This window comes from Aplysia californica, unplaced genomic scaffold, assembly GCF_000002075.1.
Source record: "Aplysia californica isolate F4 #8 unplaced genomic scaffold, AplCal3.0 scaffold00554, whole genome shotgun sequence".
Classification (NCBI taxonomy): Eukaryota; Metazoa; Mollusca; class Gastropoda; order Aplysiida; family Aplysiidae; genus Aplysia; species Aplysia californica.
Window position 1 is genome coordinate 188939 of NW_004797824.1, and position 12399 is coordinate 201337.

Consider the following 12399-nt stretch of genomic DNA (forward strand, 5'->3'; position numbering starts at 1 on the left):
CATATATCCTGAGTGACCCATAAACTGGCCAGGTTTCTAGGGTTGCTCTTGAGCACATTTGCCCTGGTCGTAAGGATATAGGGTTAATATTAATCACGTATTGTTTTTTGCCAATTAATCGCCTATCTATCAGAGCACCCGCCAACCACCCACTGTTCCACACCCTGACTTGTTAGACAGGAGAAATAAAAACCCTTCGTTTCTTGCAAAGATCATAACAAAAAAATTGCCTGACATCTGCGATACGGCTTCTGTCCAAATAAACTTTGATGCACACTGCAATTTATTTATTTATTTATTTTTCAATATCTGCACATAATATGTACAAATATATCTGCATGACTTTCCAAGTCTGCGATAGATTCCTGCGTGTTGTTTGAGGAATTATGCCTGTGATATGACATGTTGTATTATTGGTAATATTTTTTTCTCTTTATTGAAAATAATATTATGGAAGTAGCGTAAAATCTATTTAAATTCTCTCTCTCTCTCTCTCTCTCTCCTTCTCTCTCTCTCTCTCTCTCTCTCTCTCTCTCTCTCTCTCTCTCTCTCTCTCTCTCTCTCTCTCTCCCATCTTCATCTATCAATATGTCTGTCTGTTTGTCTAACTGTCTGGAGACTTCGTCATAATGTTCAGATGTCCTACCATTGTTAGAGAGTTGACAAAAAATCATAAATATGACATGTTTGTTAATTCAGGAATGAACAATAAATGATCTATGTGCAGAAACAGGTGTCAAATCAAAGAATGCACACTTTACAAAAAAAGTGACTTTGTCCCTCTGAATTCAGAGATCTTGCCTCTTAAACAACCTTAAGGTTAAACCTATACAATAATACAATGAACAATCACCAATCACAAGACAGAAGGCATGCGATGACTAATGAAGGATAGTTCAATAAGCTGGAGATGAAATCTTAATGCACTTTAAACTCACCTCGCCGATTTTCTTGTCTTGTAAACTTCGCAGTCTGAGAATTTTTCTGTACAGAAGACTGACTGCAGCAGCTCTGCCGCGGGTACCTGAGGGGAAGATGGCATTGTATGTGTCATCAAACTCATCATCATCATCATCATCATCATCATCATCATCATCATCATCATCATCATCACCATTGTTTTACAGCAGAGCAAAATGCTAAAGACTTGAATGTAGCTGTGTATATTGACAAGAGGTTGATCATCATCATCATCATCATCATCATCATCATCAACATCATCTTTCTGGTTACACACTGACATCTTTCTTTCGGAGAAGCATCCACACAACTGCATTAACGGCAACTTCCAAGTGGTTTTCTGTCATAACAATGTCTAACAACCTTATCCGACACTGAGGTTATACCGTATACTTAACCAACATCTGGAACCCATAAGAGCAAGACAGGAGACAGAAATTTCAGAAATCAAGGAATGTGTTTTACGCCCCGTTACAAACCAGGAAGTCCTCTCAAGAACGAGGGAAATCTAATCTGACCACATTGTACTATAGACTATCTGACCTCATCTACCCCCCTCATGTTATAGATCTATAATCATATCTGATCTATTAAGACTTGTTTCATATTACCTAGTCTTATCTTTTCTCTCCTGTTTCATTTATCATATATTTCAGAACATTATCTTATTGTACCTAATACGACATTATTTTATCTTATCTCATCTTATCTCAGACTGCATCTATCATTGAGATAGTTGAGGCTCATCTCACCCCACTTTCTCCCACTTCTTCTCACGGTACCTGACCTTACCTCATCTTATCTGATCTTATCTTATCTTATCTCATCCCATCTCATCTTATCTTATTTTATCTTATCATATCGTATCTTCAGACTGCACCCACCATTGAGATAGTTGAAGCTCCATGTGAGCGAGAAGGTGAAGGAGCGGCACAGCTCACACACAATAAGGCCTAGCACGATAGCCACACCGCGCCAGATGTTGTCGTTGTCGTTGGTGGTGTTGTCGTTGTTGTCGGGGTTGGCAGAGGAGATGTGGTCTAACAGCAGCCGCATCACGCAGGCCTGGGACACAGCAACAGCAACAGTATATTATTCAGGGTGGGAGGGGGGTGGTTGTAAAAGTAGGTATACAGTAATATCACGTCACTGTTAAAATACTTTATTCATTAAAGGTAAAAGCACACTGAATAAGTTACGATAAAATATATATGAGAGGCATAGTGATGGAATCAGGTGCTCGTCAAATAATGAAACCAAAGACCTCAACATTTTCCCTCCCATTAGACCACTTTCATCGATTTTTTTTGTGTATGTGTTTGGTGGGTTTGGGTTTTCTTTTCTTTTTTGTTCTTGTTTTGTTTTTGGGCTCACCCCCTTTATGTATATATAATAAAATACATAGGTGTGAGTTTTACTGACAAAAGCCGATCAAAGGTACAAAAATGTAAATTTACTCTTTTCAAGGACACTTCAGTTTTGGAAGTTACCAAAATTTGACGACAATATCAGCAACAGCGACGATTTTCACTTACCGAGCCAATAAAAGAGAAAGACAGGGTGATCAGAATGATGACGACAGCTCGCAGAAGCTGCGGTTTGTAGGCCGAGCGGAGGGCGCGGCCTAGCGATGATTGACATGGACCCTTGGCCTGAAGCTCTGCCTGCCAGCTCTTCTCCAGACTGTCCACAAGGAGGAAAATCATGAAAGGGGCGTGGTTAAGTCATTGAATATACGCACATCCAGGGCATTCGGCATCGTTTCAAGATGTCATGTGTAGGGCTTAACTCCATTATTCGAACTGATATTTCGATGTTTGTTTTATTAATCTGAAACGTTGGAAGGCATGCAAAAACTTAAGCAACACTCATATTTCTGTGTGCGACTGTTAGAAATGTGCTGTAGTATCGCTTTTGCTCTGTTGCTGATTGGATGTACTACTATGGGTTCACTTCGATGTTGAAGAGTTACACAGTGCCTTTATAGGACGTACTACTATGGGTCAGCTTCGATGTTGAAGAGTTACACAGTGCCTTTATCGAGAGAAACAACAGAGTCAGCAATACCACCATGAAGAAGAATCATCATTGTCGTAGCAACGGCAAGAGTTAAAACAACAACAGCAACAGAAGTGACGTAACCATGTGCACTGACGGCAAGAAAAGCATCAGCTATGGAAACAGAGGCTACAACTACAGAAACGATGACCTTTTGCATCTTGACAGCCGGTCTTTAAGTACGTATGTTACAGCTTTGTCTGGGCAATTGAAAACAAAATAACAACAAAAACGCCTCCCAAAACAGAGTCTTAAGCTGGTTTACCAAAGAGGCTTTCTTGCCTGTCCTCAGCATTATAATTATTCAAAAACAAGCAAAACAAAAATAACAACAACAACAACAACACCAACAACAACACCAACAACACCAACAACAAAAACGCAAACTTGTACTCACAGCTCTGCGTTGTGCTCGGCGGAGTCCTCTTCCCACCATGTCAAGTTGAAGAGGCACTTGAAGCCGTGCCGGTACAAGCCAATCATAATGCGCCACATCCACCAGAAGGAGGCACGAGACAGAAGCCCCGCCCTACTGACAGGAACTTTGGACACGCCCAGACAAAAAGCGTGGTCATCGGGGCTGTAAATATGTCACATTCATGAACGCATTAATGGTAATCAACACATTCACCAACATAAAATGACATTATTATCATAATTCATGTTCTTGAAAAACTACAAAAAACTAAACAAACAAAGGTACAATGATACATTAAAAAATTGGCAAACATTGTCACGTATTTCAACGTATGTGGTGCAGCGGCTACGCACTTCGCTGCCTCACGCAGAAGACCTGAGTTCCATTCTAATATAGGGCTATCTTTATCGAGCATCTCAGTCTTTCAGCTAGAACGTTGCGTGTTTCTAGTCCCAAGTTGGCCCCTACAGGCAGGGTCGAATCTGTCTTGTAAACGACAAAGGTTGTATAGATGGGGGCCTAAAGCACCAACATTTAAAAGCAAAAGCAAAAACGAAACAAATAATCAATGTGGTGCCAGCTCAGTTCGTGCCATGTTAAACTGTGAAACACAAATCAAATTGAAACCTGCGCGTGTTTTAAGTGGGCTTGTCGGAAGAGTCATAAGGCTCTTCACGAACTTTGTTTGGTCCTATTGGAGGTGTCAAGTAAGGAGGTCTCGCTCGATGACCATGGCATGGTGTTGAACTGCCAAAAAACACAATTCACACCTCTGGTAGGCAGCTCTTGTTGTTTTGAATAATACGCGCGGTACAATTAATTCGTGACAGTACCTTTCGGTTGGTGAACATTTATACGTGAGTCAAGGTGGTAAAATCAGGTGCTCATCAGAAAAGTGAAATAGAAGAAAAAAAAGCATGTTTCAGTCCGACCTTTTGTTCGGGTGTGTGTGTGAGTGAGTGTGTGTGTGTTTGTGTGTGTTTGTGTGTGTTTGTGTGTGTGTGTGTGTGTGTGTGTGCGTGTGTGTGTATGTGTGTGTAGGGAGTAGGTATGTATTGTATATACGTATATATATATATATATATATAATGGTCGCTTTTAAAAACAAGGGTCTATCCCGAAAAATGCTGTTTTGAGAATATCGAAGGTAAAGTTTTGGACCCTTGTTCAGTTTCTTTAAAAGACAAGGAGCCTTTTCCTTATAACCATTTACCTACCAATGAAACCAAACTTCTCCTGTGGGTAGGGCAATGCCCACTTTTGGTGTAGGTCATGATTTCGGGAACCCCCCGAAATCTGGGTTTGCCCGCTTGTCCTTAAAAGCGACTATATAATGTCTGTGTGAGCATGTGTGTGTGTGTGTGTGTGTGTGTGTGTGTGTGTGTGTGTGTGTGTGTGTGTGTGTGTGTGTGTGTGTGTGTGTGTGTGTGTATGCATGTGTAAGTGTGTGTTCAGAGTACTCACTCATCTCCATCCAGGGCCTGGCTGATAGAGCGGACCAGGCCGTTCTTGACCTTCCCGCCACTCCCGTTAGCTTTCGTCTTCTTCCCCATCTTTGCTCGGTCCGCCTACGTGTTCTCCTGATCACAGACACAGATTACCGACATATATATATTATAAGTTAATCCAATGAACAGTCGATACTGCCTAAGACTGCCACGTATTGTTGTGGAAAACCGGACCGTCTTAGACCTGAGACATGACGGAAAGATATCAGTAGAGTCCACACTTTCTACTTGAGACATGACGGAAAGATATCAGTAGAGTCCATACTTTCTAAGATGGCCACCCATTGTCGAGGAAAAAACAGCCGTCTCAGACAGGTGGATGACTAACACAGAGGAATGGTAATGTAAAAAAAACACACACAAAAACAAAAAAACAACAACAACAAATGTAAATACACACAGGTAAGTTGCCGTTTGTACAGGTGATTGTCTTATAAAGGTAGTCGTTTGCTCAGGTGATTGTCAGATAAAGGTGGCCGTTTGCTCAGGGGGTTGTCTTATATAAAGGTGGCCGTTTGCACTGGTGATTGTCTTATAAAGGTGGCTGTTTGCATCGGTGATTGTCTGATAAAGATGGCCGTTTGTACAGGTGATTGTCTTATAAAGATGGCCGTTTGTACAGGTGATTGTCTGAAAAAGGTGACCGTTTGCACAGGTGATTGTCTTTTAAAGGTGGCCGTTAGACTAGGTTGTAGTGTACAAGTATTTCTTCGGTTTGTTTATCTGTGGATTTGGTTGTTTGTGAGCGCTTTTAATTATAATGTTTAAAAAGCAACAAATAACAAAGGCAAGATGACAAGTCAAGAACAGCCTAAGTACTGACAAGGTTGTGTGCTTTGGCAGATGGAAGATCGACAAAAACGTTCATCACGCTGCTATGACGTCAATGACGTTCCAGTCAAGGGACGTCTTGTGATTTTTAAAAAACCCTAGCACATTAAAAAACAAGCAAAATAAATAAATAAAATAAAATAAAATAAAACGAAACGGAAATAAAACAACACCCACCAAGAAAACGACAAAAAATAATAAATGAAAGCACTAGATCTAAAAAGCAACCAACCCCCCCCCCCCCCCCCCCTAAAAACAAGAACAAATAACAGCATGAAAAGCTAAACATAAAAACAAACGAAAAATTGTTTAAAAAAAACACTTGAGTTCTTCCTATTTACAATTGGTTGCTTAAACTGTACTGCATTAATTAATGAATCATTACAATTTCATTTCATTATCTACATTTTGGAAATTCATTTCGCAAAGAAAGGTGAGGCGTGGTGTAATGTCAAAGCGCTTACGATGTCCACGTATAATCGGATCTACCTAAGAACTTATGTAGAGGTACAGACGGGGTATATGAATAATAGATGTAGTGCGTAAAGTGCTACAACTCTGTACATCCAGGGGAAAGGGGACAAGGGTTTTGAGACGAGACAGCGGGGGACTGACCTTCTAGTAACATAGACACGTGCCAAAACAAAAAGTGAAAACAATCGTCGCGAGCTGTCAACGTAGGCTCAGAAGTTGTTTTTGTTTTTTCTTACTTTGTCTTTTTTTTTATTTTCTAAAACAAAATTAATATATCTATAATGATATTTATAAAGAGCAAACAGCATGATAGGGAGCATGGATATGCGCTGTACCAGTGTCAGAATTAATGTTATCGTGGGCGTATGTTAACATTATTACCATTCTTCTTCTTCTTCTTCTTTTTCTTCTTCTTCTTCTTCTTCTTCTTCTTCTTCTTCTTCTTCTTCTTCTTCTTTTTCTTCTTCTTCTTCTTCTTCTTCCTCTTCTTCTTCTTCTTCTTTTTCTTTTCCCTCTGCTGCTGTTGCTGCTGCTGTTTTACATTATCATCATTCGAATCATTATTATGATATCAAATTGTTCTTTATTATGCAAATGCTTAGCTGTTACTCCTCATCCCGTCAGAAGTTGTACTCTCAATAACGTTTTATTTTTCTATTATAAACAAAATGAATCAACAAACCACGAAAAACAAACAGAATAAACACCACCGGTTATTAGAGAAGACAACCTGCACGTGTGTTCTGTAACACATCGTCAACTTAGTCAAGTGGAACAATCGACAAGGCATTTGGACATACACGCTTTTTGTTGTTGTTGTTGTTGTTGTTTTTGCTTGTTAATTTGTTTGTTGGGGTTTTTTAAGCTGTGTTTTTTGTTGTTGTTGTTGTTTGTTTGTTTGTTGTTGTTTTTTTTTGTGTTTTTTTTTTTTTGGGGGGGGGGGGGGTTGTTTTCTGTGCACGACGACAAGCAGCCCTTCATATCCACCCCTCCCCCTGATTTCCATGTTTGTCATATTTCGTTTGACTGCCGGGAGAGGAGATCGCATTGGAGTGTGTGTGTGTGTGTGTGTGTGTGTGTGTGTGTGTGCGCGTGTGTGTGAATGTATGTGTGTGTGCATTTGTGTGTATGTCTGTGTATGTGTGTATGCGTACGTGTGCTTGTGTATGTGTGCTTGAGTGTGTGAGTGTGTGTGTGTGTGTGTGTGTGTGTGTGTGTGTGTGTGTGTGTGTGTGTGTGTGTGTGTGTGTGTGTGTGTGTGTGTGTGTGTGAACCAGTCTGTCATTGTATCTCTGTGAGCGCGTGAGCGTGAGTATGTGCGTTTAATTGCATGTATGCTATGTATGTGCGTGTTTGTCGTTTGTTCGCAAAAGAGATGAAAGGTTGAGATGCGTCACTAAAAAGCAACAACAATAAAAACAATAATAAAAACCAACAACAAAAAACCCCCCAGCTCTATACAACTGTTTTCCGTTTTTAACTGATGGTAGAATAGTTCAGAGATAATTATTTGTGCGTCATAAAGATTAGACGTATTCAGATATTTTGTACAAAACGTACAACTCTTCAACCACATGGCCAGACTAAAACATGTATACCCACGTACTACCTTGTACAATGACTGACGCATCTATGTAAGCTCTTATACACTGTTTGCCCCAACCATAGACTTTTCAATTTAAAATATTATGCTAGATCGTGCACTGTCATGGCGCCGCTCTTTGCTCTCAATAATAATTTTTTTTAATTCGCTGCGAAGTGGGTGCATCATTGGTGCCGAAATGACGGGCAAATCGCCAGTTTCACTATAACTGTCGAGTGCATGGAGCACCTTTCCCATACTGCCCTTCAACTGACTCCAAATGGCGTCAAGTTGAGAGCTCCATATTACGTTAAATTGCACGATCTAGAATAATATATAATACAAGTCTATGGCCCCGACATGCAGGTGTGCACTCGTTCACAGTTATATAATAATATATGTACGTAATACGGCCCTGTACAGGACATGCAAGGACATTTCATAAATACATGTTGACGTAGACACAAACATCATAAACGCAAAAACTCTATCCAAGTTCTATGCACACTCTGCCATACGGCACACACCCTCAAACGCACAATAATTTCATACAAAAGAAAAGACACGCTCGGAAACACGTCAAACATGGAGATATTATGTACATGCGCTGGCATGAAATTATTTTCTAGACACGCTGAAAGAATTTTGCACGTTCACACACACTGCCTATCTCACAAACACGTTGTCGAAAAAAGATCTGCACAAATACATACACACAAGCACAAGCACACGCACAAGCAAACATATACAGATAAACACACATATGAACACAATAGGACAAACAGAGAGATAAACAGACACACAGACGCACAGAGACATGCATTAAGAGACATTGAGTGTTTGTGTGTGTGTGTGTGTGTGTGTGTGTGTGTGTGTGTGTGTGTGTGTGTGTGTGTGTGCGTGTGTGTGTGTAAGTGCGTGTGTGAGAGAAAGAGAGGGGGTGAGAGATATAGAGAGACATGATATAGTGAGACAGAGAGACGTAAGTAGAGAGGGGGGGAGAGTATGCGTGTGTGTGTGTGTGTGTGTGTGTGTGTGTGTGTGAGAGAGAGAGAGAGAGAGGGGGAGAGAGACAGAGACAGAGACAGAGAGAGAGATAGAGAGAGAGAGACAGAGAGAGAGAGAGAGAGAGAGAGAGAGAGAGAGAGAGAGAGACAGAGAGAGAGACAGAGACAGAGACAGACAGACAGACAGAGAAAGAGAGAGGGAGGTGATATTACATAAAATACAACTACAGGAATACAACACGTGTAGGCCTACTTACAAAAATGTCCAGCATGATATCCTGACGTCATAACTCGCCACAAAGTACACAATAGGTTAGTCCGTATGTTCCCCAGGTCACTGCACTCTGTCCACACTGGCGAATAATTCCACACACACACACGCACACACACGAAGACACCACCAATTCCAACGGTGAAAGTTTTGAACTTATCCAAACGATCCTTGTTTGTTCACAGAATAGTGAAAGTTTTTTCAATATTATGTTGCAATGTAGAGTTGCGTTCTACAAGAACCAGCTGAATTTATATTCGGAATCTATTCCTAATATCCGTATAACTTTTGAATATTCGTAGTCCTGGCACGAGAGGTGTCTCCAGTGTCTCTCGGCATCAATCTTTGTAAAATACTGGATGATGTGATTCCCGATGTGAACCTATTGAGTTCCTGTTGAAACAAAAGAAAACAAAAGAGGATAATTATGAGTCTGAGTGAGTGAATATGTATGTGTATGTGTGTGTGTATGTGTGTGTGTATGTGTGAGTGTGTGTGAGTATGTGTGTGCGTATGTGTGTGTATGTGTATGTGTGTGAGTGTGTTTATGTTTGTGTAAGTGCGCGTGTGTGTTTGTGTGAGTGGCGAGAAAAAGAGAGATAAGAGTATACATAAACACAGGTACCTGATAAAAATCCTTTTCCTCACTTGGAACTCAAAATGAAGTCTTCTGTAAGCGATGACGGAGAACTTACCTCTAAACCACAGTCGCTGGCCACTGTCAAAAAGACCTGCCTTGACTTTGACTTTCAAGACGGACAGTTTGTTGTTATAAATTACTAATAACTCACCAATTATCACATTTATATTTCTTTAAAAAGTTGCTGGGTCGACTTGGGCCGGATCTGTCCTTCAGATCGTAGTTCGCTCATGCCAGATTTACGATCTCTAAAAAAGTTGCATACCTCATTTCTTACCCACCTTATTTATTACATACTTCTGGGGTCGTTATCAGCACACTGATTTGCTATTGCTGCTGCGGCTTTACGATAATAGTTCGACAAGAATGTAAAAAAAGAAATGGGTCTCTGATAAATTATGTCGATGATAGCAAAGATATGCGCCGCTCCATGAATGAACGAACAAGGTAGATAAACGTTAGGTGATCACAAGTGAAAAAAAGTATTTACTAGACATAAGAATACGAGAGGTTATTACAGTCGTCAAGAACGTAGCGGACACAGAGTATAGGTTATTAAAGTCATCAAGAACGTAGCAGACACAGAGTATAGGTTATTAAAGTCATCAAGAACGTAGCGGACACAGAGTATAGGTTATTAAAGTCATCAAGAACGTAGCAGACACAGAGTATAGGTTATTAAAGTCATCAAGAACGTAGCGGACACAGAGTATGTGCAATCAGCAGCGGATCATTATGATAATTTAATCAACATGCACAAATAACCCCCCCCCCCCACACACACACAAATTCGCGCATTCCATAGCATGCATGTTGGTGCCTGCCTTTCAAATTGAGGTAAAGGGAAAAGGAGTCACACAATCTAAATAAATAACGATTTCTGTTCTGGGTTTTTTTTTAGAACGCCCCAAAATAGCGCGTTTTCGACAGATCAGAAAGCGCGTCTTTATTAAAGCGTTAAAGTGAAAAGATAATTATTATATAATACAAATAGATAACACGTGAAAGGAATTAATAGCGTTCAGCTACCCGTATACCCAGTCCAAAGAGTATTTATTTCTAGTTACCTGCTACATGTGCCAAGCGTTCAATGTGAGAGACTTTTTTCCTTCGCTACTGTTCTTCTACAAAGACAGCAAACAAGCACACGCCGAGCTGTATAGGGAACCGCCCACGCCTAGAGTACGTTCACCCGCATTTACAACATGAAGGCAAACACAATGTTTTATTTCTTCTCATTTTCATTCATATTATGTCCACGTTTCTCCCTCTATCATTCCTTCTATTTGGTAGTGGATTTTCTGTCACAAACATTTTTTTCCCTCAAAATAGGGCATCGAAATAGGAGACGGAGCGCGCGATTTAGTCGGGGTAAGACACAGTTGGGTGGCTGTCTGTCTGAAGAGAAAGACTAGAATCTAGATCGAGACAGAGCAGCGAGACTGAACGACGTATCTAACACACCTCAGAAAAGTGGGGAAAACCAAAAGGGTTCAAATGTGTTCGTTCGCTTCGTTGCCTTAGGGCCCGGTGATACATCGTCTGTCAATGCTGTCAACTCGCACCGATGTGACGTCAAGGGCAAGCAGACGTAGCCACGTTATGACGTCTGAGGAGGAAATGACGTTAAGTATATCTGCGATGACGAGGCAGAATTCGGAAACAAATCGTGATCTTGTCGACTGCGCTTTTGTTTTTCTCTTTTTTTTTTTGCTTGGGATTTTTTCAAGGTTTTTGTTCACTTCCCTCACAGGACTGGTTTTGTTCTGTCGTTTTGAGACTCTATAAAAGCTTTTCAGAACTTACTTCTTCCAACAGACAATGTCTTCCCAATTCCGTCTTCCCGTTTCACGCCGGTACCTGTAACGAGAAAAAGGAGAGTCTTACTTAAAATCACCTAGGTACGTCAGACATTGATTAATGCACTTATTGAACTGTGACAAAATCCCCGAATTAGGGAAAAGGCTGCTCCGCTGCTTTCGGTTTTAACATTGACCAAGTCGAACGAAAAATCCCCTGTACAAACCATCATGTCCAACTTTCCGCATGTTTTTTTTCTTCCTGTACTATACTGACGCACTGTTCAAGAGAACCACCTGTCTAAAATGACCCCTTTTCTTACCGAGAGGTGGTGATCGTTTTAGACAGGTTTGATTGTACATAGTTGCATCTTTTGTGCCCACTGAATTCGGAGCAAGTCTTTGCACAAAACAGTATTGTTTCATCGGGGTAGAGGAAAAGTCCAGTGGCACGTTATGTTATAAAAGTTTGTGGGTGTCAAACTGTGTGACTTATTATCTGAAACTGCTAGCCCGTGATGCTAAAATGCTTAGACTCTGCTAGTCTCAGCCAATCTGGGCAGAGAAGATACAACATCTTAGCAGACAGACATGGGTTCTCGGGAAAAAGACCTCCCGACATAAAGATCTTTCTCACGTTCTCCGCAAATGAGGGCGGAGTGTCTAACCTCTACACTACAGACGCCGGAGGAATAAAACAAAACACATCGATATGACTGATTCAACAAACCTTTAAGGCAAGGTAAAAAGTAAGACAGGCAGAAACAACACTAGAAACAAGGCTAGCCTGAGACGGCCAAATATCAGACATACAAAATGGTGAGACTACAGGGGAAATGAGAGAGAGAGAG

General features: G+C 40.7%; 1 protein-coding gene across 1 annotated transcript in view; it reads right to left on the reverse strand.

Annotated features, from left to right (window-relative positions):
• LOC101860598 (multidrug resistance-associated protein 5) overlaps positions 1 to 12399 on the reverse strand; it is a gene marked incomplete in the record, with an annotated part of 52588 nt that overhangs the window by 30489 nt on the left and 9700 nt on the right. Inside the window, 7 exon segments of the mRNA XM_035971998.1 lie at positions 939 to 1024; positions 1845 to 2025; positions 2496 to 2643; positions 3416 to 3598; positions 4901 to 5016; positions 9096 to 9502; positions 11556 to 11609. Of these exon segments, the coding sequence (XP_035827891.1) occupies positions 939 to 1024; positions 1845 to 2025; positions 2496 to 2643; positions 3416 to 3598; positions 4901 to 4989 (687 nt within the window).